The 26,814-nt window shown below is 40.5% G+C and overlaps 1 protein-coding gene across 4 annotated transcripts in view; it reads right to left on the reverse strand.

Moving 5' to 3' along the window:
• ACTN2 (actinin alpha 2) overlaps positions 1-26,814 on the reverse strand; it is a 74,918-nt gene that overhangs the window by 28,737 nt on the left and 19,367 nt on the right. Inside the window, exons 2-8 of one of the 4 annotated variants that reach the window (XM_049868677.1) lie at positions 13,096-13,210; positions 12,071-12,190; positions 11,266-11,352; positions 9,368-9,455; positions 7,242-7,320; positions 3,924-4,005; positions 891-976 (exon numbers count right to left, since the gene is read on the reverse strand). In XM_049868677.1, the coding sequence (XP_049724634.1) occupies positions 891-976; positions 3,924-4,005; positions 7,242-7,320; positions 9,368-9,455; positions 11,266-11,352; positions 12,071-12,190; positions 13,096-13,210 (657 nt within the window). The other 3 variants (XM_049868678.1, XM_049868680.1, XM_049868679.1) reach the window with 3 other exon arrangements.

Genomic DNA, 26,814 nt, shown 5'->3' on the forward strand with positions numbered 1-26,814 from the left:
GCACAGTGGTTAAGTGCTTTGCTGCTAACCAAAAGGTTGACAGTTCAAATTCACCAACAACCCCTTGGAAACAGTATGGGGCAGTTCTACTCTGTCCTACAGGGTCGCAGTGAGTCAGGATCAACTTGACAGCAACGGTTTTTGGTTTTTATGTATACACAGTAGAACCGTGCTTCACAGGATTTTCAATGGTTGGTTTTTTGGAAGCAAATCACCAGGCCTTTCTTTGAAGGCTTCTCTGGGTGGCCTCAAACCACCACCCTTTTGGTTTGTAGCTGAGAGTGTTAACCATTTGCACCACCCAGGGAACTCCACACATACTTACCATGCCATGTATAGAAATCGCCAAAGGTAACAAAGCATCTCAAGAGAAGGGTATTTGTACATCTCTATATTTGTTTTTTTATATTTGTGTTTGTATTTATTATGACTTTTGCTACCATTTTTAGTAGCTGCTGAAAAAACCAACAGGTAGAACAAAAACAGAACCATGTGAATGCACATCCCCTCCTCCTCCACCTTAGCAACATCCTATTTTGGTGTACTGCTTTTCAATCTTGTTCTTATACTTGGTTCTGTCAAAGGACACGATGAAGCTAAACAAATACCTTGTAACTCCCTGAGGTGAAACATTGTAATTGGGTTTAGAAAGGATGTGGGGTTGTATAACAGTATGGAACCTTCTGGAAACAAACATGAATAACTTACTCTTCATAGACAGAAGGTAAGTTTCAAAGAAAACTAGACTAAAAAAGACAAACAATTGCCTCCTCAGAACTAGACAGGTTTCTTTACTCAGAGGAGAGAAAAAAGAAAAGAGAAAACAACTGAAAAAAAATTAAGACACAGAAGGTGAAGGGTGAGAGGTGACTCATCTTTTACATTCTCACCTTCTGTGCCCCAGCAAAAGCATGATAGTAACAGGAAACATAAGTCATTATGGCTCTTTCATCAGGTCTGGCAGTGTATACTAAATCTGTGTGGAGAAAAGAAGGTTAACTGCTTGGATGTTCTAGTAACATCAGGTTTCTGCTAAGTATTGCCTCAAGGGTAGGGGCAGAGAAGTCAAAGTAGTGAACCTCCCCCCCTTCCATCCATACACAAAGCACTGTTGTTAAAATCTTGCTTAAATCAAAGAAGTCACACCTGCAAAGTCATTACTTCCTGTGTACTTTTGAGAATTGCCAAGGGAAATCAAGGAACTGCCAAAGAAAAGGGCATGGCTAGCCAGAAGACCCCTGAACTAGGAAGAGAGTCATATATAGTGAGAATTGTTGCTGCTAGCTGCTGCTGAGTCAGCCCACAACTCATGACAACCCCATGTATAATGAACTATCAGTTGTGGATCTAACAGTGTTCCATTGTGATCTACAGGGTTTTCATTGGCTGATTTTAGGACGTAGACTGTTGGACCTTTCTTCCTAGTCCATCTTGGTCTGGTAGCTGCACTGAAACCCGTCGTCAGCATCATAGCAACATGCAAGCCTCCATGGACAGATGGATGGTGGCTGTGCATGAGGAGTACTGGCCAGGAATGAAAGCTGGTCTCCACCATGAGAAATGAGAATTCTACCATTGAACCTCTAGAATTCAATGGAATGCTAGCATCTGGGAATACACAACTGCATATCCCCAGGGGCTTTCTATCACTATATATACCAAGGGCCCAAGGTCATCAAGATTCCTGTTCCAAGTCCACATGGAACTCTGCACCCACCAATCTAGACCTAGAACTCATCAAAAAAAAGTTTGTGAAGGCAAATAGGGAAACAACATTCATAACATTTTAAAAACATGGTAGAGAGTACAGATGAGGAAGACTTTCACCAGTTTTCACCACAAGTGAGTACGTCAATTAGCTACTGGAAAATCTCCATTTAGATTTCAGAGTTCAACACGAATAGAGAAAGTAAGGGCAATAGAAACAAGTAGGAAGGCCAGGATTCACCTGCTCTTAGGAGAATCACTAAAAGGGATTAGCGATCTGGGAGGACACCTGGACAAGACAATAAAAGAATGGCAGAGCTAAGCCATTTTTAATATAACACTGTGGTGATGGTAAGTCCGAATGTATCTAGCAAAGATACAAATGGTTAACCCATGGGTGAAATCTGTTGGGCAATTATTTCACAACATAACATACCCCACACCCAAGTCAGTCAAGTTCACAATTCTTTGTCAGCTGATTCTTATGAAAAATTACCATACAAAGATCATAACATAGCATGAACATTTTTTCTCAACTATCAAACAGAAAGATGAAGACAAGTAATGGGAGACTGGAATGTGTCACAATGGAAGAAGAAATTAATAGGCTGCTAACCCATCTCATCACTTAGAAACGATAAACAGAATAGATGTATGCCCAGATATAGACTCAGAGATGAAGTAAAAATCTAAGAGCTGAGAAGAGAGTTAGAAATGCCAGAAAAAAATGATGACGATCCTGATAATAACCATAAATGAGTTTTTGAATATGAAACACACCCTCCATCTCAGGATATTTAAAAAAAAAAAAAACAAACCTGCTGCCATCGAGTCTATTCTGACTCATAGCGACCCTATAGGACAGAGTAGAACTGCCTCATAGAGTTTCCAGGGAGTGCCTGGTGGATTTGAACTGCCAACCCTTTGGTTAGCAGCCATAGTTCTTAACCACTACACCACCAGGGTTTCCCTTAGGACATTAGAGAGGCATTAATGAACTGGGAAATGAATTTACTAAATGTCACCTATTTACTCCTTTCTTTAGTATCCTGGGTATTAATTCAGGTGGGTAAACTCTGAGAAGTTATCTACCATATGGATAAGTCCAAGGACAGACCACACAAATGTAAACTTAGTTTGGAGAGGAGGGATGGACAAAGAGGAAAAGGACATTTTCTATGTTGCTTCTTCATTGTTTTATTGACTTTTTTCTTCTAAAGAGTTTTGGAGAAACCATATGTAGAACTCTGAATAGTGTGTTCAAGTGTTAACACTAATAATCCAGGTGTCTGATAAAATGATTAAATAAATAGGCAAAATTTGAGTCCACATTGAAGGGTAACAATAGATGAGAAAGAAGATTGACTATTGGCTATAATCAAGTTCTGTGCTTTTCCCTAATAACGATAATTAGTGGAAGCAGCGGGCCTTTAAGGAATGATAACAACAAGAACAAACACTGGATCTAAGAACATTAGGTTCCTTGGGGTCAGGACCCTATCTCATACAGCTCACCATCTCCTGCAGTACCTAGCAGAGGGTCTTGATCAGAGCAGGTGCTCAATACATGTCTGTTGAGTGACAAATGAATCATGAATAAATGAAATGAATAAATGATCTCAACCTGCCTGTGCTTGAAATGGTGTGCTACAGGCACAACTCATACAAATCTCTTTCAGATCTAATTAAGTTTAATTTAATTTAGGAAATTTAAAAAATGCAACGTAAAAGTTTGGATGGTGCGCTGATGGCTAAAATGTTCTACAATCTATATTTCAATTCTTTAACTGCTACATGAAAGGAAGGATTTTTTTCCTTGTGTTGTCTTAACTACTCTACAAAGAGGTTTGTCTGCTGTACTTGTCCTATGTGGTAAGGAAGATACATTATGTTGTTGAAAAAATAAAGATAGAAAGGTTTTCTTTGAAAATCATTAGCCAAAGCATTTTGTTTCTTAGCCAAAGCCATACTTTTTATCAAATCTTCTCACTATGGTTTTGCTGGTTTGTTTTTGAGCAGGATTTTTAAAACTCATTTATGAGCTAGCTACACATGGAATTCTCTACTACTCAAGTGGCCAATGACAGAAACTTGTTGGGACTCATAAGTACTTTCAACACAACTTGGCTATCAAGTTTTACGAAGTCCCCATGTATAGCCATAACATGCAGCCCATAAATTTTTACGTCAGTCAGGAAACACAATTTTTATCTCACCTTCAGCATCCAACATTTTAGGAATATCCAGGTGCTTCTCTGCAATTTCCATGGCCAGGTTAATGTTTCCTATTGGGTCATCCTACATGAAAAACAATATAACCAGTTTTTAAAAATACACATTTTAAATGGAACTTATGAACAATGTTTTTTATATGCCTCACTTTTAGCAGGAGACCTATCTACCCCCACACAACCACTGCAGTCTAAGTAACTTCTTATTTTTTCCCATTCACTTCCAGTGTTTAGAGGAACATCAAAAACTGTATTAAAAACCACTCAGTCCATGCACACTGCAATCCATAGATGTGAGCAAAGGTTTACACGTACAAATGCTTTAAGGCTGGGAGACAAGTTTGTCAAACATTTTCTCACTAATAAGAAAGAACATGCCGAAAACTCCAGAGCTTATTTTCAACCCTATTAGCAATGAAATTGAACCTATTCTAAAAGAAATCATGAAACATAAATTTCCCAGATCTGGAAGGGCATCTTGGAGATCATTTAATCTAACACCCTTGTTTTAAATGTAAGAAGGCTGAGGCATGAGAAGTGAAGGAAATATGCTAAGTGAAATGTTTGGGTCACAAAAGAATGTTTATTACACGGTGGTTACAAAGAGCAAAAATGATGTCTCTATGCTAACGATGACAACCAAAACCAAAAATCCCAGTGCTGTCGAGTCAGTTGCGACTCACAGCAACCCTATAGGACAGAGCAGAACTGCCCCATAGAGTTTCCAAGGAGCGCCTGGTGGATTCAAACTGCCGACTCTTTGGTTAGCAGCCTTAGCACTTAACCACTACGCCACCAGGGTTTCCAATGATGACAAGGGATTCCAAAATCTTAAAAGTGTAAGTGAAAATGGTGAAGAATTTGTATACGCTATGTTCATTTGCCACTATGAAACTGGTTAAATACATCTATATAACAAGATTAATTTAACCCGAGGTGTACAACTGAAACACTGAAAAACTAAAGGACTGGCATTTTTAACATTTTCTGACTTAATGTCTAATGAGAACGAGCTCTTGTGAGTCTAAAACAGGATGGGGGTATGTGTAAGACAGAAAAATCAAAGTGAAAAGTGGCGTTAGTCCTGGGATAAATTTAATGAATTTTCCTGTCAAAACCATTTACATATTTTAGAAACTCTTCAATGCTATGCAGGGAGCACAGTCATTTTAATGCTGAGAAACCTGAAAAGCACAGGCTTCAAGAACACACAGTGCTAAATGAGGAAACCACATCAAGCATCCTGGCCTCTCAGAGTATACAGTTATCTCAGGCATAAAATATTTCAACTAAATGTTGTTTCAACAAAGCATATAATCATTTGATTGAAAGCATCCATATCATTAAGCAAATCTTACCTGAATATTTTATGAAATGTCTGTAAAGCCAAATAGTTGAGTACAAGGGTCTCCTTTTCTCTCTCTTTTAATTTATAAGAGTTTCTCATTAAAAGCAGAGTAATGATTATGAGACTTCATAAAAGCTATGTCACTTAGACTGTAAACTTAAAGAGATAAAATGTGGCAACTAAGTACTTCCTGGCTTAGTTACTGGCTGTGTGACCTTGGGCAGATTACCGAACTTCTCTGTGTCTCAATTTCTTCATCTGTAAAGTTGGAATAATAACAGTATCTACTTTATAGGGTTACTGTGCATTGTGAAGGAGCCCTCGTAGCATAGTGATTAAAGAGACTGACTGCTAACCGAAACGTCAGCATTTTGAAGCCACCAGCGGTTCCGTGAGAGAAAAATGTGGCAGTCTGCTTCCACAGAGATTCACAGCCTTAGAACCCTATGGGGTTGCTGTGAGTTGGAACTGACTCGACAGCAGTGGGTTTTTGGGGTACTGTGAAGACTGGATGCATGCACATGTTTATGTGTGTGACTTTTATATATACATGTACACACACATATACATACATATCTATATTTATAAATATATATATTTAGAACCGTGCCTGACAGACACAGCACTATATAAGTGTTAGCTGCTATTGTTACGATCATTTCCCCACCCATCTTAGATAGCCAATCACCATAGGTCTACTGACCTCTTCTAATAAAACCTGACCATTATAAACTGCTAATGAAACTGGATCTATCCAGTGCAATCATCCTCATTTTGCAAATGACATAAAGCTTACAGTAACTGGAAAAAGAGGTACTCTGTCTATCTGTTGAGACATTTCAAAATAACACAGAGGATAAGAAAACTTGTGTTCAAAAGCTAGTAAACGCTGGCTGCTCAGTCTTCTACAATATTAGAGTACTACGATATTAATCTTGAGAATACAGCGGTAAATTCTTCATGTGGTACCCGGTAGTCATGGAGAGAGGCCAGGAGAGGGGTGGTGGGCAAATGGTCATTTAAAAGACAGTGAAAGTCAGGACACTCTTCCAGCAACCCCCACGACACAGAGGGGAGGGCCAGCATGCAGCAGGAGCAGATGCCATGCCAGACACAGAGAGACAATGTGAACAGCCGGTTAAGCACACCAGCAACCAGGAGAAGTGTGATGTAATGACCACTGGCAGGACCGTTTATCCAGGCACGCGATGCCTCAGCTTTAAGTGTCCTTATTTCTAGGGCAGCATAAATCAGCCACCACAAGATTCAGAAGGGGCACTTAATTCTTTTTCCATCCCAGGTGACATTTTTAAACTACTTTTAATGAGAGAATTCAAACATGTATTTGAGGCTTAAGCATACTCAGGCTTAAGCTTAAAGGGAGAACTAAAGCTAAGTTGAATTTTCTGAAAAAAGAAAACCTCTTTCCTAAGGCTCAACTAATGTCTTAAGTCAACACTGAGGTACTTACAAAGTGTTCCCTCCGCAGGAAACAAGTTAATCAATTCTGAGTAAATAACGTCTGTAACTATATACTCCAGAAAAGGTAAAGGGAAATTAAAAAAAAAAAAAAAGTTTTGGAGTATTTGAACTTTTCTTTTCCCCCAAAATATATACTTTTCTTTTTATAGGTACAATCCAGGAACGAAAAATCTCTGAGAAACACTACATAAAGCCCTCACATTAGATCAAGCCAAATCAATAAACATCTTAATTTGAGCAAAAGGGTTGATGCGTCTTTAGATCTTGTCCTTGCCCTAACTGTAAGAGATAAATGTCTTCCTGGCTACCCATCCATACTTTTCATTCCGTGAAAAGCTAGCGAAGAGAAGATGTATCCTCCCAGTGACTTTTTCTGGAGTACTGGGGGTTAGTGGAGTGCTGATGTGCTCATCCAGAGAAGACATGCGGAGGCGCCCGGGCCAAGACCCAGCATGCTGGCCACCCAGAATGACCTTATTAAGCTTTGAGTAGTCAATGAGGTCAGGTCGGTGTCTGTGGATAAGTGCACAGAGTCCAAGGCCGTCTTTCCAGCTTCACAGCCGTTGAAAAGAACAGGAATACACGTTAATCAAGGTAAAGCAGTGGCAAGGTTCTGCTCTTGGTCAGGTGTTTCCCTGAAATTTGGGATGAGTAGTCTCTACCTTACTTCTGACTTAATATACCCAGCCAGTGCCCCTGTGGCCCCATGAGCACCCCTCTTCTTCCCTGGGCCCCCAAGGACTTCCATCCCTTGTTCCTCTCTTCCCACCCTTTTGGGGTTCATCCCAATGTCCTGCCCGAGTCCGTTCTGTGGGGGGAGAATTGGCAGCAAGAGAGGAGAGGCACTACTTGACTATCACTGCTCGTCTTGTCTATCACTGCCCGACAAGGCCCAGGTGTCCCTCCCGACCCTTCAGCAAGTCTCCATTCTACTCCTTACCCCAGGGTCTATCCGATAAACACGCACAAGGACTTCTGCCCTAAAATGTCCAAGACAGACTTTCTCCCAAGAGGTCTCAGTATACTTAAAAAGCCATCACTAGCTCCCAGGTACTCCTCTTTCTTTCTTTATAACGTTGCTTACTGAAAAACCCACAAAACAGAAAACAAAGGCCAAGATGTGTAGGAACCCAAGGGACTGGAGGGAAGGAAACACAACTAGCAGGGAGATTTTGATTTCCGATCTGTTTCCCCATAGACGCCAGCACTAAACATTCTTTAGACAACATCAGGCTCTGAGCTTGTGGGGGAGGACCAGCAGGTTCAGGGAAATCAGGAAGCGAGGGTCCTGTTCCTCAAAGGAAACCCTGGTGGGGGCGTCAGGGTTACACTGTCGAAGGCTACACTGTTGGCCCAATCTTGGGGCAGAGGAAGAAAAGCAAGAAGGTGCACAGGAAGCAAGTCTGAGACCTCTCTGCTTATGTTGGCAGCAGATCCCCGCCCTTCCCGACTCCTGCCATCCCAAGACAGCGCTGTGGGGCCAGGGAGGGGCCCCTTCCTCCCTGTGACTTCAAGGCTGGACTCAGTGCCTGACACTCGGTAAACACTCTAATAATTTGTCTAACTAGAACAGCCTTCCTGGTTTTTCCTGTGGCTCATCCTTGCCCTTCGTTTCTCTAATTATCCTTGGCCACCCAATGGCCTGTTTATAGTCATGGGTAGCCCACCATCCAGAGGATGAAAATATAATCAACTCTTCTACTTATACATAATAACAACAAAATATCTGCAGGAGAAAGAAGGCTGAAGCAAATGAAAAACCATGCTCTCATATTATGTCAGTTCTACTCCGTCCTATAGGGTCGCTGTGAGTAGGAATCAACCTGACAGCAATGGGGTTTTTTTAGGTTTCATATTGTGTTTGGATTTCATCCATCCAGTTTCCTGCAATTTTTCAAACATGAATTTCCTACTTCTCTTGAGTTCCAGGACAGCAAAGCTGAATGGTTAAGTATCTTTCGTGTCTCGAGCTGCTGCAGGGGCAGAGGGACCAGGGTGCAGTGAACACACAGCCTCACGGAGTCTTTGCTTGCCTTGTTCCTGAGGAGCAACGGCCATTCCTGCCTTCTCCTAACACAGAGTCCCTGGTTGATGCAAACAGTTAACATGCTCAGCTGCTAACCGAAATGTTGAGGGTTCCAAGTCCACTCACTGGCCTTTGGAAGAAAGGTGATCTACTTCTAAAAAATCTGCCATTGAAAACCCTGTGGAGCTCAGTTCTACTGTGACACACATGGGGTCACCATGGGTTGGAGTCAATTCAATGGCAACTAGTTTTCTGCTAACACAAGTGGAAAATCAAAGTAAGGTACATTCTTATACCCCAAAATTCTGAGGAACCATTCTGGCACTGTACAATAAAAAAAAAACCAGTGCCATCGAGTTTTTTTTTTCATATTAATGTATAAATACAGTGCTGTTTCTCTAGGATCCTAAACCTTTCAACTATTTCCTGTGAAAGGCTTTAAGCATCAAAAATTCTATAGCCTTAAGTCTCCTACATACAGAAGAAAAATATGTGTGTAAATGAACATGGGTCTCCCCAGCACCAGTGGGTTCCAGCAAGACCCTGAGGACCCTAAGGATCCTGGCTGCTTACCTAGTATGGAAGTTCTGTATATTCACATTTCTGTAAGGAGCCGTTTTCCTTTGACACCAAAGCAGCAGACCTTCTTTGGCAGAGGTTTCTGTAAGGAAAGCCAAGAAAAAGTGTTCAGAGGAAAATACTGACCACCTGCCCTGCCCTCTCTGAGCAGACATCACCAGTGGTAGCTACTTGCCACACCGGTCACCTCTTCTCATAGCCCCAGTGAAGGGTGGAGTTGGACACCAGGGAGTGACTTATCCTGATGACATTGCAGGGACTTCAAAAGGACAATGCAGGAGCAACTGCAAGTTACAACACAGACACTGCCGAAACCAGACTGCAGGGCTACGGGCGCTTTACCCGTTTTTATGAAAATAAAAAATGCGCGTGGTTTGTGACTTAACTAACTTGTGATTCATCTCACTTTTAATTTATATTCTTCAATAAACGGAAATTCACAGAGGCTACTATGTCCTCAAATTTATCCCCCAACCCAATGATTTCACAATACTTAAAAGGACTTGACTGGTAAATTTCAAGTTTGGTCACTTGAGTTTTGAAAATTAAAAAACACCACCACCCTGTGGTAACCATGAAAAGGTGCTGCTTTTGAGGTCAAGTTCACCTCTGTAATACTTGTGGAAAAGAGATTTGCTAGTCCAGCCGATGCAATAGTGTGAACAAGATTTTTTTTTAAATAGCATTTCTTCTTTAGAGTTCAACTGTCAAATTATTTAAATTCAGAAGTAAATAAAAATGGATAAAATTAGGACAAATTACTCTTTATTAATAAAGCAAGAGAAACTTTCACAAAACATCTTATTTTCATTAGCACGAAGGGAATCCCTTTTAATAAAGCCATATTTTTAAAAGTTTGCAGATTCAGTCTATTGACTAATTCAAGCTGGCTGTCATTCTTAAGCCTGGATGACTGAGGCTTTAACGTCATTGTATTTTAGTTTGATTTTAAATGACAGAAATGGGTCTCCAGTGCTAGAAGGGAATGATCTAACTAGATTACTCACTCCTGAAGTGCAAGTCTGCAGGTTTCAGGTCACCTGGTGCCATGTTAGGCAAATTGTATGCTCCTCATGTGTGTTGACTGATAGCAACTAAAATCACTTTAAGAGGCACAGTCAGAGGGTACTCTGGCCTGGGCAGAACTATAAACAGCACCCCATTCCTCACCAGCTTAGGTACACGGTCACAGAGTTAGGGATGCCTGGCTAGCTCAACAATTCAGACTGCTCTTACATACCTTCTGCAGGTTTACAGCTTGTGATTTGGGGGCTAAATAGGCAAAGTTCTAGTTTTAAGAACATCAATTTGACACTTTTCAACTGTGCTGAATTCATCAAAATATTTGGGAGTGCAGTGGGAGTGAAAGACTAAAGGTTTTTGTCTTCAGAGGTGGTGCCAAAGATGAAGATTCTGTTATGATCAGGGAACAGTTATTAGGTAGAAAGACATAATGACAACAGAGATTTTGTTTAAAAAAAAAAAATAAGAACTTGGATTTTAATAAGTCATTTTTCTGCACCAGGACGAGGCGGGTGGGATAGTTCAGCTGTAAGCCTGAAGAATTGTCATAGCCGTGAACTTACTAGTATAACAAGCAGTAAAGAAGCTCAATAAATGCTAATTGTTAAAAGCTAATTCTGTTCTGAAAAGTGCTCTTCCCCACCCCCACCCCCACCCCCCAATGATTCCACCTGCATGAATGAAACAGCATTGCCAGGGTCTTCCCCACACAAATACGAAACTTACTAAAACCCAACTCATGCATCTTTCATTCAGCCATGTAAGAGGCTGTTCAATTTTATGATGCACTAATTCAAATATTTAATCCATAAGTTCAGTTTACAGATTGTTCTACATATCTGAATCAGCTTTTTAAGCATGTCATTTACCTTCAACTGAAATATCCTGAATAGCAAAGCGAAGGATGATGGTCCAGATCATACCCAGCGTCATTTTCACATTGCCATCAACAATTTCTTTAGGTAAGAAAAACAACAAGAAGTTACTGTAAAGACAACACTAGCAGTACATCAACTTTTCCTATGTATAAGTTTGGCTTCAGAGCTACTGGAAACATACATATGGAAATACCAGTTCATGCTGTTATACGCGTTGCAGTGGGTCTAGTTATAAATACGGTATTCATAACCAAACGTCTCAAGTTGAAATGAATCCCAAGCTAATAATAAGCACAAATCTTGCATATGCACTATCACTGAAAATAACCGAGGAGTTTCCAAAGCTTTGCGACCACGTGAGCTAAGGTTTGAAATAATCCAAGGCAACAGGCTCGTCTTTGCCCTGGTCCTCTGACAGCGCTCCCAAGTGGCAGTTATGCAGGGGACAGTTATACACAAGGAGACAGATGCAAGGCAGTCCCTAGCAACATGGCCGTGCTTCCTAATCTCCCACAGAGAATCAGGAGGCCAGCTCCTTCCTTCTAATTAGTTCTTTCTGGTTCCTGTAATCAGTGTGAACAAGATATATACAAATAAGCCCAGAGCCTGGTCTGTCATTCACAGTGCCATTTGTTCTCATCCCCATATGCCCAGTGCCTAGCAGAGAACCCGACCCGAAGCAGGCTCAGCAAATGCTCCTGGGAAGGAGGGAGGGAAGGACGAGCAGAGCTGGAGGCCACACACCACTGTGAGATCAGTATGGCAGCTGGACTATGCCCATCAATCCCTCGTTTACCTTCCGCCCCAATGGACACCAGCTTCACGCCTTTGCTGGCTATGTAATCCAAGGCCTTGTTGACATTAGCAATTTTGTGGAATCGCATTTTTCCTCGATCAGGTTTGGGCAGCCTTTCCCCTGTCAGATGAAAAAAGAATAGTGTAGACATAGAGAAAATGAACCTTGATATATGATCAAAAAAAAAAAAAAAAAATTCAGAGTCTGCGCTTTCTGGAAACAGTAAATATGTTACTATAACCCTGGTTTCTCTATTATCAAAACCCAGGGGGAACTCTAATCAAAAAAACTTTTACAATCCAATGGACCAGTGGGGAGCCACACTAGTATGGCTGGGTGCTTTTCAGGTGTGCTGGGAGAGGTGACCTACAAAAGAGTAAAGAGAGAAGCTGCTCAGTGTCCTGGAGTATTTGGAGCTATCGGCCTGCTGCTAGAGGAAGCCGGGAAAATCTAGTTCAAGTCACAGCCGCTGCCAGGGCTCATTGGAGCCTGGTTATGAAGATATATGCATCAGGGAGACTGGCCAGAAGCCTTCCCAGGCACTTCTTCGAGTGTGGTCCATTCTCTAGTCTAAGGTCCAATCCAGCCAAGGGAAATTCAGGACACAAGATAACACCACTGAAGTTTTAACTCATGTTTTCTAAGTTATGCTAAAACGTATGTTGGCATTTTAGATGTGAGATGATTTCTGGGATACACACAAACAAGCTGGACTAAGAGCAGAGAAGGCAACAACAGTAGACAGTCACATATACGTCACGTTTGCTTTTCCTGTTTCAAGGTGGGTGGTATAAATATTATTTTAATAAGTCAATGTGAAACAGAATTCACTTCTTTTTTTAGAACAGAAAAGTAATTCCTGGCAGACAGCTCTTTAGAAAGATTGTCTTTGCCAATAACTCCATGTGCTCGTCTGGCCAGGTTAAAGGGGGAACTTCTGGGGCAGTCATCTTCAAATGGATGCTTGTTTACCGCTTACACACAGAGAGAGAACTGAAACCTCTGAAAAACGTTTTACCACCAACCTGAGATGACCTCCAAAAGCAGCATGAGCTTAAGGCCATTCCTGAAGTCTTCCTCAATGTTCTCGATCTGGGTGCCAGCCTTTCGCAGGTGGGAGTTACACCAGGCAGTGAAGGTCTGCAAGGAAACCAAACACTGCTGAGCACAGGACCACCTGCCGCCAGACTCCCTGCGGGAAACAGCCAACACTGTATGCATTCTGGGGAGCTCACGTGGCGGGGACTCCTCAAGCCTTTTAGTAAAATATCGTCTTTAGAGACCAAAACTCATTTATTTGACATACTAACCTGAGGAATTTCTGCCTTTAGTTTACACCAACACCTTCACCTTTTGAAAACCTCTTACTCTGTAGGAAAGACTGTCTTACTTTACTGCAGAGGGTGGGTGATAATGTGTACTAAGTATAAAGGAAAAGAGAGCAGGGACCCATCATCACTAATTATCTACTCGTTTCTCCTGGACAAACAACAATTTTAAATTAGTAATTGAATCAAACAAATTTGCAGTGCAGTCATTCATTTAATAATAATACTAATAATGACCTCCTTCTGGCATATTCCAGGCCCCGGGCTGGACCCGAGCTTTCACAAAACAGATACAGCCCAGCCCTAGAAGGGCTCATGGTCCAGCCGTGTTAACAGATTACTAGGGCAATCTTCAGCAGAAAGATGGACTATATATTAAATGGCATCCAAAGTCATTCTGCTTATTTTCCAAGCTTCTTTTAACTTGGCTTCCATTTGGGCACGATTTCCTGCCAAAACCAGATTAGAAACGCAGCAGGCAGCTGCCGGCTAGGAATACAAACTGTTCCCTAGTCTTACAACAGCTGCTGGGCTCAAGAACAAAGTGTCTGCCTGGTACTTTAAACTGGGGGGACGACACACAAATAGGGGCTGTGTTACAGATTAGAAACCCAACCTAACCTCTCAAAAACAGGCTGCTTCCAAGTAAGACTACAAAAAGATATACCAAAAAAAAAAAAAAAAACCTGTTGCCGTTGATTCCGACTCATAGTAACCCTATCCCATAAAAATTATTTTTTCATGTAATAAAGGAGATTTTCAGCCTGACTAATAGTCCCTTTTTCAGGAACTTTGTGGTAGCATTAGTTTCTAAGGTGAAAAGAAAATTTAGATATTTTCTTAGATTTTTGTGTAATGAATTTTACCCTGAAAGCCTAAACTCATAATTATTGCTTCTAAAACACATCTAAACTGCAGTCAGTTCTAACTAGAAGAGATACTCTAAGCCATTTACTCTAGGTCTATGCCGTCCAATCAATATGGTAGCCACTAGCCACACACGGCAGCTGTTTAAATTAATTAAAATGAAATAAAATGAAAAATTCCATTTCTCAGTCGCACAAGCCACCTTTCAAGTGCTCAGTTGCTACATGTAGCTAGCTACTATATTAGACAATGCAGATATAGAACCTTTCCATCATCACGGAAAGTTCTATTGGGCAGCACTACTCTAGATAATTAAGCTTTGTTTTTTAACCTAAGAGTCTATTATTTATTTATTTAAACGTTAATTTTATTTACTTTTTGAACAGGTAATACATTTCCTTGTTCATCTACCCAGTTCCCCTCCCTGGAGGCAACAAATGGTGTCAGCTTCTTATGTATCCCTTCAAAGATAGCCTATGCATATGTAAATACACACGTATGTTCTTTTGTCCTCTTAACACAAGTCAAAGTGTATACATTGTTCTGCACCTTGCCTTTTTTACCCACCTAAAAAAATATATAATCTACAAATCATTCCATATCAGTATAGATCATTCTTTTTATGGCTGCATAGTATTCCACCGTATTGTGTATACCAGATTTTATGTAACTAGCTCCCAATTGAGAGACATTTAGATTATTTTAGATAATTAAATTCTTATATTAAAAATCATCTAAGATCCTTTTTCAGCAAGTAAGACTATTTTAAAGGGGTTTAGTTTTGTTTTATCTGGCAATATTGAGACCAATCAAATACCTGATTTTTGGGGAAAGGAGCAAGAGAACAGAATGGTTGTGATAAGAAAAAAAAAAAAAAAACTGGAATTGACAGAGAGAAAATATAATGATATAAAGTATTTATAGAGCTGTTTTTATTTTATTTTATTCTATTCTACAGTACCACCCCATCTGTTGTTTCACTTTCCATTGTTTCAGTTACCCAGAGTCAACCACAGTCTGCAGTGCCTGTGTTCAAAGAACTCTTATTTTACTTAGTAACAGCCCCAAAGTGCAAGTGTAGTGATATTGGCAATTCAGATATGCCAAAGAGAAGCCACAAAATGCTTCTATTTTATTATTAGTTATTGTTGTTAGTCTCTTACTGTGCCTAATTTATAAACTAAACTTTATCATAGGTACGTATAGGAAAAAACATAGCGTTTATAGGGTTTACTATCCACGGTTTCATGGGGGCCTTGGAATGTATTCCCCACAGATAAGGGCAGACTACTGTACTTAAAAATGGCAAATTACCAAAAAAGAAGAAAACCCAAGAATCAGAGAAGGAACTGGACTACAGGACTAATTGTCTACATGAACCACTGCCTCCTTTGCATTGAGACCAGAAGAACTAGATGGTGCCCAGCTACTATTACTGAACATTTTGATCAAAGATTCTACAGAAGAATGTTGATCAAAAGGGGGGAAATGAAGTAGAGAATTTCAAATTCCCAAGGAATCCAGAATTTCTGGAGCCATGAAACCTGGATGAACCCTCAAACAACTGCCCTGAGATAATCTTTTAAATCTTAAACCAAAAATATGCCCAGAAGCCTTCTTAAAAGCAAATAATAGTTTAGCTTAACTACTAAAGAATGTCTGCCTTGAGCATTGTGCTCTTTTAAGAACTATCTATATGGGATCAAATTGACAAAAGTAACTCAAAAGATTAGATAGGAAACTTAGGGGCAGTGAGTTTATGTTAATGGAGGAGAAACAACTCAGAAAATGAGAGTGTGAATGGTTGTACAACTCAAAGAATGTAATCAATGTCACTGAATTTTACATGTAAAGATTGTTGAATTGGCATACGTTCTGCTGTGCATAATCGCAACAACAAAATTAAATTATACGAAAAAAAGCATTTGTATTAGTCACTAGCTGCAGAAGAACAGGGAATAAGCTGTTCACCAGGAAAGAGGTAGAGAAAGGTTTGAGTTGGAGTCAAGAGAGGAGGTCAGAGGACCTCAAACGGGACTGGGCAACTTCTGGGCTGAGCTGTGGGCTGGGTTGACATTGGCCTCTTTCCTTGATGGTCTGTGCTTGGTTCAGAGGGCACCATTTCTCTAAAGAAAGGACACTGGGCTTGTTATATTCTGTTTTGGCTTCACTAGAGAGCTTGTAAGCCAAGGCGATCAGCCTCCAAAATCATGTAGACTTACCTTCACGCCCATTTTAGTTCTCCAAGATTTAGCTTCCATGGACCTTAATGATGCATGCTGCTATTCAAACAGGAAGAGACTCCACGAAGAAGTCTTCAGTAAGATTTGTGGGTTTTGTTGGCATTGCTGCGTTTATCTCCTCCACCATTAGCAGGATTTTTGCAGAAACAGGACAAATGAAAAGGCATAGGGACAGTCTCCCTAGGCTGAGGTAATTAAAACTGTAAATAGAATGAGAATTAAACCTCTAATAAAGCTTCCTTTCTTCCTTTTTTGGAGTATACTGGCCTCTTTGGAAGCTATTATTTCAGAGCTGCTGGAGTTCTTTTTCGCAGTTAAGTTGGTTAGTCATCTCCTTTATTGGCTCTCAGGAGCACTCGCTAAAGAAAGGGAAACTTCATTAGGTTTAACTCAACTAAATAAATTGACCTTTTAGTTTAAATTCATTCTCCGGATTTGCACAGCTGAATAATTACCTATGGTAAATCACCTTGTTTGTATACCTATAAAAAGGTAGTATCAAACCAACTTTCACAGTTAGTTCATACTGGGGATCAGGAAATTTGCACTGATTTTATGAGCAGCTTTGGGGTTATATCTGGAAGCACCTCTGGTACCTTTATTATTAAGGGACTTAAATAATAAGGTAACAAGGTAAGGTAATTGCCAAATTTTTATTTTATTTTTGGTGAAAATATACACAGCAAAACCTACTTCTATTCGACAGTTTTAGTGACTTTGGTTAAATTCTTCATATTGTGTCAACATTCTCATTATTTCTGTTCCAGTTGTTTCACTTCCATTTACTTCATCTCCCTGCCCCCTAACCATCTCATCCACACTTTAAAATAGCTGGTGATCCTTCGGTCTTATGTGATTTTTTTTTTTTTAAACTAACGCAATACTCAAGCATGACAGTCTTTACTCTTTGAAATAAATAAACTGTTAGTTTAAAGGTGACTTCTGGGGATAGTTTCAATTCAAGGTTTGAAGAGCAACTCAGGGCCATAGCCTCAGCCTTACAAGCCTTAATACGCTGCTAAGTCTGGATTCTTTAAGAATTTGAAGTTCTGTTCCACATTTCTCTCCCTTTTTATCAGGATTTTCTATCATGTTCCCAGAACACAATGTTCGGTAGTGTCAGCCAGGCACCATCTAGATCTTCTGGTCTCACGGCAAAGGGTGCAGTTGTTCATGGGGCCAATTAGCCTCACATTCCATTTCCTCTTCGTATTTCTGACTCTCCTTCCTCTGTTGCTCAAGACGAATAGAGACCAACTGTTATGCCTTGGATGTTCACTTGCAAGCTTAAAAGCAGGCACTACACCATGAACAGAAGCACTAAACATGCTCTCAGGCCAATTAACTGGAATAGCTCACAAAATCATGACACTAAATCTCCAAACCAAGCAACCAAATCCCATGAGGTGTTTGGCTATACATAAGGAGCCTCAACATCTACTCTTTTCTTTTTTTGTCCCTGCAGTAAATATATCACACAACTTTCGCCAATTCAAGTTTTTACAGGTGTACAACTTATTGACAGCATTTATATTAATCAGCTGTGCAACTCTACCCTTAATCAATGGGATTTTTCCATCACCATAAACCGAAACTCAGTACTCCAAAAGCAATAACCCTCTTTCTCCCTCCCTCCTGACCCTGGTAACCACTAATAAACTTTGGTCTCCATACATTTGCCTGTTCTTGTCTTTTTATCTAAGTGAGCCCATACAATATTTGTCCTTTTGTGACTGGCTTATTTCACTCAGCACAATGTCTTCAAGCTTCATCCATAGCGTAGTATGTATTAAGACTTCATTTCATTTACTGGCTGAGTAGTATTCCATTGTACATATATATGTACCACATTTTGTTTACCCATTCATCTATTGATGAGTATTTAGGCTGTTTAATACAAATGCTTTTAGCCTCTTAAAATTAAGCACATAAAAATGTTTCAGGAGTGGTACAAAGAGAACAAGATGGAAAACCACAGAACCACCTATGGCTGGTTTTCCAGAGAGGAAAGACAGATTTTTTTTTTAGCCCTAATCACTCTCAAAAGCAGCTCTGTGGCAAAGCTAAAAGAAACACCATTCAACTTACAGAGAGAGGAAAATGGAAATGCAGTGGAAGGCACACCTTCATGATGTATATTCCTTAGAAAACTGGAACAGTATCAGCATCTCTTTCCTAAATATGAGGTATCGCAGCCCATAAGTCACTGGCCAGGATGGGCAGTCTTGTAAGCACAGACTGATCTACACTGCCCTGACAGGCTTTTCTGGCCCCAGTGTGGAAAGACTCCAAAGAGAAGGAGCCTTGTGGTTAAGGCCACATGCTGGTGACTTGTAGTTTTGAGGTTTCATAAGATAAGACTGATGAATATTTAAACTATCAGAAGTCTCTGCCACCTTTATATTCCTGAACATAATGCTGCTGTTGTTAGCTCCTGCAGTCAGCCCCTGACTCCCTGACTCACGGAGACACCATGAACAATGAAGGAAACACTGCTTGGTCCTGCCCAGCCCCATGATGGGTTGCAGATCAGACCACTGTGATCCATAGGGTTTTGCTTTTTTTCTTTTTTAAATAATGTTGTGTTTTGGTGAAAGTTTACATTGCAAGTTAGGTTCCAGTTTGACAATTTCCATGCAAACTGATCAGTGATATTATATTTTGTACAATGTGTAGACATTCTCTTTAATTGTATTCTGGTTGGACCATTACCAATACTCTAGTTTCCCTGCCCCCTTATCTTCTCATCTTTGTTTCAGATTAAATGTTGACCTTTTGGACTCATACAGATGGTTTTTTGGTAGAGTACCAATCTAATGGGTAATATCCTTTGTGTGTCACTCTGCTTTTCTGGTAAAAGGTGATTTCAGGGGACAGTTTTGGTTCAAGGTCTAAAGAGTATCTCAGGGCAATAGTCTCAGGGAGTCCCCTGGTCTCAGGTGGTCCAGTCAGTCTGGCGTTCTTTAAGAATTTAAGTTTTGTTCTGTATTTTTCTCCCCTTCTATCCAGGATCACCTATTGTGACCCTGGTCAGATCAGTCAGTGGTGATAGCAGGATACCATCTAGTTCTTCTGGTCTCTGGGTAGTTGAAGTTGTGGCTCATGTAGGCTACCAGCCTTATAAATTTGTTTCTTCTCTGAGATTTTGGTTATCTTCTTACTCTTTTGCTGCTAATGAGTAGAGACCAATAGTCTTATCTTAGATGGCTGCTCGAAAGCTCTTAAGATCCCAGACGCTACTCACTTCACTAGTATGCAGGACATGAACTTCATGAAGTATATTATGCCAATTGACGGAGTTGTCCCAGGAGACTATGGTCCTAAGTTTTCCAACCCAGAAAACCAACCTCAGAAGGTGTCTGATTATGCCTGAGGAGTATCTATAGTTGTGTCTTTAATGAATATATGTGCCTACCCACACATACCTGTATTTACATGTACACATAGATACTTCTATCTGTTCTCACATACGTATAACACCTGTACCCACCTGTATACCAACATGCCTATACCCATCCATGTGTGATCCTAGACTCCCAGGTATATACCCTAGAGATCTAGTAATAATTTCATAAAATATTCATTTCAGATCACATTTCCCAAGATGGAGGCTCATTACAGGCATGGGGCTTTTGTGAACTAAATCGAACGGGGAAAATTGAGAACTGGGACAGCCACTTTGTGAGGGGATACTCTGGGATAGGCAGGTCTGAGTAACTTTTAGCTTTTAAACTCATAAGGAGTCCCTGGGTAGCACAATGGTTAACAAGCTCAGCTGTCAACTGAAGTTCACCCAGAGGTGCCTTGGAGGAATGACCTCGTGATCTACTTCCAAAAAATCAGCCATTGAAAAACCTTGGGGCACAGCTCTACTCTGATATACATGGGGTTGCTATGAGTTGAGGTTGACTCTATTGTAATAGGCAACCAACAATTTCAGGCCATCAATTATAAAACACCATTGTCTAACAGGTCAACAATGTCTTGAGGCAATCTCAGAGTGTTCTATGGTTTTGAGGTTCCATATGATTTAAGTTCCTCAGTAAGTAAAGCATCAAGAAGCACCACCGGCTCATTCCGGGCCTTCCCGACCCTGACTCTGATGTGTATCCTTCGGGAGGAATGGCTGCAGCACCAAGTGAAGGAGCAGCAGTGGCACCTGAGAGGGTGCCATGAAGGACAGGTGCAAGGCAGGCCAGCCAGCAGTCATGGCTCAGAACTGGGATTCTCTTTCTGACTCTGACCCCTTGTAAGTATTTGTCCTTCATGTCCTGCTACTTCCCCAACTATTCAAAGGCAGGATCATTGCCATGATCAACTTTATGAGATGTTTCAAAGTAATATTGAGAAGAAAAGCAATAAAAAAAAAGTAGGCCGCCCAACACTACCCATCACAAGGGTTCTGAATACCTCCTCATGTAAAACTACTGAAAAACAAATCTATTGAGTTTCTAAAAATGCTCCATTTATTTTTCTATTTACAATAATCACTTTAATAGTGTTTTCTACTTCACAAGTTCCCAATTTACCAAGCTTACTTCTAATAGCTTTTCTGGTTCATTCTGAATATTTGAAAAGCAAGAGTGCTCTAGAAAGCTGTACACATTTTAAAAATCTCTGGTTAAGGTGGGAGAGAAGGCCCAGGGCTGCTGCTTTGCAGTGAACGTGATCTCGGTTTTAGTATCATGAGAAGAGACTCTTCCCCCACGAAGAGCACGTGCCTAATCCCTGGGAAGGTAGAAATTTCTGCAATCCACATTGCTGGCAGAAACAGAAAGTACTGTTCATTACAAAGCTTTCCAATCCAGATAAATACCTACCTTCCTGCAGCCAAAGGGACACACACACATCACACTCAGACTTGCACTGGCTGATCCTCCCAAATGCTACAATGCCTCAGACAGTGACCTACTCCTGAATCACACCAGAAAGCAGCAGTATCATCTACGATTTAAATACTCATATACTCAATCATCTTTAAAAAACACTTAAGAATTGTTTCTGCTGGAGTTTACAACACTAACATCAAGGAAGTTCTCTGAACCCCAAAATAATTCCCAGTATTGACTAACCATTCAGCATAATAATTAGTTATCATCTGATTTGAAAACACAAACCTTCAAGGTTGTCACGTGCCCAGAAACTCCATCCAAGTACACAAAATTAAAAGTTAAGTCAAAGAAAGAAGCATGTAAGTACAAAGAGTTCATTCTAAAAATTCTGTATGTGCTACAGTCAATTACTGAGATGTCTCGGAAGCCCATTTGGGGCCCTAATTTTCTCATAGCTTACATAACTAGGCATCTGACTACACTCTGGGCAGCCCTTTTCTTCTTTGCTCACAAATCTCTGCTTATTCTCCAAGACGCTATTAGATAACATGGTATATGACAGTTCACTTTAACAATCCCTGAAAAACAGTAGTTCTTAAATGCAAAACCTGGCTCTGTTACCAGCACAGTGTCTGATGTGAGCCAGTTCCTCTCTCCTGGGCTTTTTGCTTCCCCTAAGGAGTGCACTATTCACCGAATTCAACTTGTTTGCTGTGAAATAGGATGGATTATAGAAAATATTTTGCAAATCTAAATCCTATAGAAACACAAAAGAACAGCAATCAGTGATGGCAATTCAAAGAAATCTGAGGTGCTTTTGCGTTTAAACGGAAAGAGAATTAGTCATTCCAGAATCTTGCTCGGTAGGGCAAGATTATTAAGCTCAGAAATATAAAGACAGCCTGTAGTCACGATCTAAGTCTGCTTGAGCATAGGAAATATCCCACCTCCACTAACTAGGCATCAACATGTCGTTGCTTATCACAGTTCACATAATGCTGCTGTACACAGACGGGGGCGGGAAGCAAGAAGATTTATGATTCAAGAACACAGACAGCTTCCAGGTCTTTGTCTTTTTGTGCTTTATCGCCATTTACACCACTGATCAAAAACAAAAGAGCAGCATTATCGTATCTTAACTTCCTCAGGGTTGAAGGTGTTCAGAACATCAGTTTTTGCCATTAGGAGGTAAAAGCATTCTACCTATGCATTTTTCTAAACTTATTTCTAAGGAGCAATTAACATGATGGGTTATGCTTTAATCAGACTCACTCAGCTCATAATACACCAACTATGAAGACCCTTAAAATTAATTCTTGTAAAAAGGCAGAACCCCTTGCATTCCGTTGCCGTAAGAAGGCCCACAACAGGCTTTCCAGGCTTTTATACACCTCAAGCACAACATATTATGAATCAAAATTAACACCTTAACCCAGTTGCTGTAGAGCCGATTCCGACTCATGGCAACTCAGAGTAGAACCATGCTCCATAAGGTTGTTTTTTATTTTTACTTTTTAGAATTGCAGTGAAAATATACACAACAAAACATACACCAATTCGACATTCATGGGATTTCCAGTGGCTGATTTTTCAGAAGCAGAGTGCCAGGCCTTTCTTCCATAGTGCCTCTGGACAGACTCGAACCTCTAACCTTTCACTTAGCAGTTGAGTCCTTTGACCATAACCCATTGCTGTCGAGTCGTTTCCAAGGAGTGGCTGGTGGGTTCGAACGGCTGACCTTTTGGTTAGCAGTCACAGCTCTTAACCACTGCACCACCAGGGCTCCTTTCTCTACCCAGGGACTCCTAAAATAAACATAGTAGCTTCTAATCTTACCTTATCCACCTTTGTATCACCTAGAAAACCCAGTCTCTAGCAGGTACAAACGAGTATCTGGGTGGCACAAGCAGCTAAGTGCTTGATTATGAACTGAAAGGTTAGAGGTTTGAATCCACCCAGAGGTGCCTGAGAAGAAAGCCTTGGCAATCTACTTCTAAAAGGTCACAGCCATTGATAACCCTGCGGAGCACAGTTCTAGTCTGACACACGTGGGCTCACCGTGAGCTGGAACTGACTTGATGACAGCTGGTTAGCAGGTATAAACTAGAGGTCTATTGAATGAATGTACACCTGCAGTCACACACACAACACTAGTATGTGCCCAAAGTTTCAATACTTCAAGTTTAAACTGTGGCCATTTCAGCCATAAATAAATTGGAACTTCAAAAGTACCAAATTATTGCTTTAACTTGAGTTCCGACACAGATTTAATTACTCCAACAAACCTGTCTGCAAGGAGGATTCAAGATCTCTTCCTACATGACACCTTAGTATACTTAACAGCCTCAAACTAAGAGGTAAGAAAGCCCACAAACAACTTGTGTTCTCTGAGGCACCATTACCACCACCACCAGAACGTTCTAAGAAACGCTGGCGAACGTGACTCACGAAGGAGCAGGGATCTTTGTTTGGATCTTTGTTTTGTGTTCAAAACAGGGCTTAGAACATAGTGGCACTCAATAAGTATCTGTTGAATAAGATCTTATTTGTCAGACTCTCTGGGACAAATCAAAGAGGACAGCAATCAGATTTTTTTTTTTGTAAACTGGAAAAATAAAAAAGACCCAGGAGCTAAAAGCCTGTTACCTGTTCAAGTTTCAGGTTTTTTACTTTTTACTATCATTTCAAACTTAACCAGAGAAGCCTTAAATGTTAAGACTCTGTAACACTGCAAGAAAAAAAAACCTTGTAAAAAGGAACAGGCAACCTCACTGCCGAGGGTCTCTAAAAACAGAAAGGGCCTAATGGATGACACCTTAAGTGGGCAGGTTAAAGATCGCTCTCCCAGCACTTGGAAAGATAGGCCTGTCCAGTTCTGGATTTGATCAGAAATCCTGAAATGTGAGTTTTAAGCTTCAAGTGCCAGTCTCAGAGGGCTGGCTTCCATTTAGTCCATGGGCTGTTCTATTCAGAATACACACAAAAAAGGGTGTAAACTCCTTTTAAAAATGCTTTTCAGGCTCTTAACAACTGTAAATCCAGCCTAATTTCAGTCTGACGAATGGCTCTCTGATATGTGCAATCTCTCCCATAACATCCAGACGGGATGGAACAAATTAAAGTTACGGAATATGGGAAGGGGAAATGGCTGACAAAGCTACCTGATGCAGGGAAAGGAGGATGCAGTGCGGTTTGACGGCAGACTTCTTGCCTTCCGTGACGGAGACCCAGGTTTGATTTGGGAAGGCCTTGCTCTGACGCTGAACAGGTTTCAGCACCGCTTCCACTTGGCTTGACTAGTTGGCAGCTAAAAATAACATTTAGGGAAAACTCTGTCCTTCGATAGGAAATGTGTGCAATTTCTACAGCACCCTCTATATTATTTCACAGCTTCGTAAATTGTAGCTGAGAAGCCCTGGTGGCGCAACAGTAAGTGCTCAGCTGCTAACCTGAAGGTTGGTGGTTCAAACCCACCCAGCGGCTCTGCGGGAGAAAGACTTGGCTATCTATTCCTGTAAAGACTACAGTCAAAAAAAAACTCTGTAAGGCAGTTGTATTCTGTCATACGGGGTTGTTATGAGTCAGAATCAATACACAACACCTAACAACAAGTTTTAGATAACTGACACCAATACAAAACAATTCTTCTCTAAAACCCATTGTCGCTGAGTCGATTCCAGCTCAGCAACTCAATGGACACAGTAGAACTGCCCCACAGGATTTTTTTCAAGGAGGAGCGACTGGTGGATCTGAACTGCAGACCTTTTGGTAAGCAGTAAGCTCTTAATCCACTTTACCACCAGGGCTCCAATTCTTCTCTAGAGGGACGCAAATGCATTCCGTCCGGTAGCCAGACAACCCTCCTCCCTCCCATGGATGTGCCTTTCATCTTCCTGATGTATAAATGCGTCTTTGGGTTCTCTTCTAAACTGACTGTACCACCTCACCAGATTCCTCACCAATGAATTAAATAGCATCCTTAACATGTGCTCCTTTTTATATTTGTATGAGTGTCATGATTTTATGATTTTACCTTTATGTGAGAATTATCTTTTAATACTTAGTTTCCGAATCTTTCCCCTAAAAACAGATCAACATTCAAATATGCTAAAATATTCACTCTTCCAATTCAAAATGTACTTATTTCAATGAAGACAAATAATCATTAATACATGAGAATGGCACACAGACTCCCTGAAGGTTATTGTTTACTGATCTTATAGTGTGCCTCCCCTGTCTGTGAAAATGACAACTGTCTTAAGTCTTGGCTTACTCTCACTGCATTCCTTTCCCATGTCAAACTCTCTATTTAAAACCCAACATGTGTCCCCACGTTCCCTCTTATACTGATCACCATAATTAATACTGAATTTGGGTTAAATAACTTAGTACTTTTCTCTGTTTCATAAAGATATTGCATTTATCTGGAAGCTAAAGTATTTCTATCTGTTAGTTTCCTCCCTGCTCAAGACAATTCCCTACAAACATTTTATCACCACTTGTAAGAGTCCTTAATACTCATTCTCTCAATTCTTATTGTTCAGCTGCAATTATTCATCTCTATGTATCTTTAATTCCCAATTTAGAGTTAAGCAGCAGAGCAAAGACATCAATATTTCTGAGCCATTTAATCCAGTGCTAGTTTTAACTCAAGCTAGCTCTACCTTAATTCCAAAGGGTGTTTTACAAGTCTTAAAACAATAAAATTTTTATTTTGTTGTTGTTGTTGAGAATATACACAGAAAAACATAAACCAATTCAACAGTTTCTACATGTACCATTTACTTACACTGATTACATTCTTTGAGTTGTACAACCATTCTCACCCTCCTTTTTTGAGTTGTTCCTCCCCATTAACATAAATTCACTGCCCCCTAAGGTTCCTATATAATCTTTCAAGTTGCTGTTGTCAATTTGATCCCATAAAGGTAGTTCTTGAAAAGCATAATGCTCAAGGTAGACATTATTTACTAGTTAAGCTAAACTATTGTTTGGTTTTAAGAAGACCTCAGGGAATAGTTTTGGTTTAAGATTTAAAGATTATCTCAGGGCAATAGTTTCAGGGGTTCATCAAAGTTTCATGGCTCCAGAAAATCTGGAGTCCCTGAGAATTTGAAATTCTGTTCTGCATTTTCCCCTTTTTGGTCAGGATTCTACTACAGAATCTTTGATCAAAATGTTCAGTAATGGTAGCCGGTACCATCCAGTTCTTCGGCCTCATGGCAAAGGAGGCAGTTGTTCAGGGAGGCAGTTAGCCACACATTTCATATCCTCCTCCTATTCCTGACTCTCCTTCTTCCTCTGTTGCTCCAGGTGAATCGAGACCAACTGCTATGCCTTGGATGGCCACTTGCAAGCGATTAAGATCCCAGACACTACATAACAAACTAAGAGGTGGAACAAAAGCACTAAACAGATTAAAAAAAAAAGATCAGTTCAATGGAATGTCCCATGAAACCATGACCCTGAACCTC

This window comes from Elephas maximus, chromosome 24 (assembly GCF_024166365.1).
Source record: "Elephas maximus indicus isolate mEleMax1 chromosome 24, mEleMax1 primary haplotype, whole genome shotgun sequence".
Lineage (NCBI taxonomy): Eukaryota > Metazoa > Chordata > Mammalia > Proboscidea > Elephantidae > Elephas > Elephas maximus.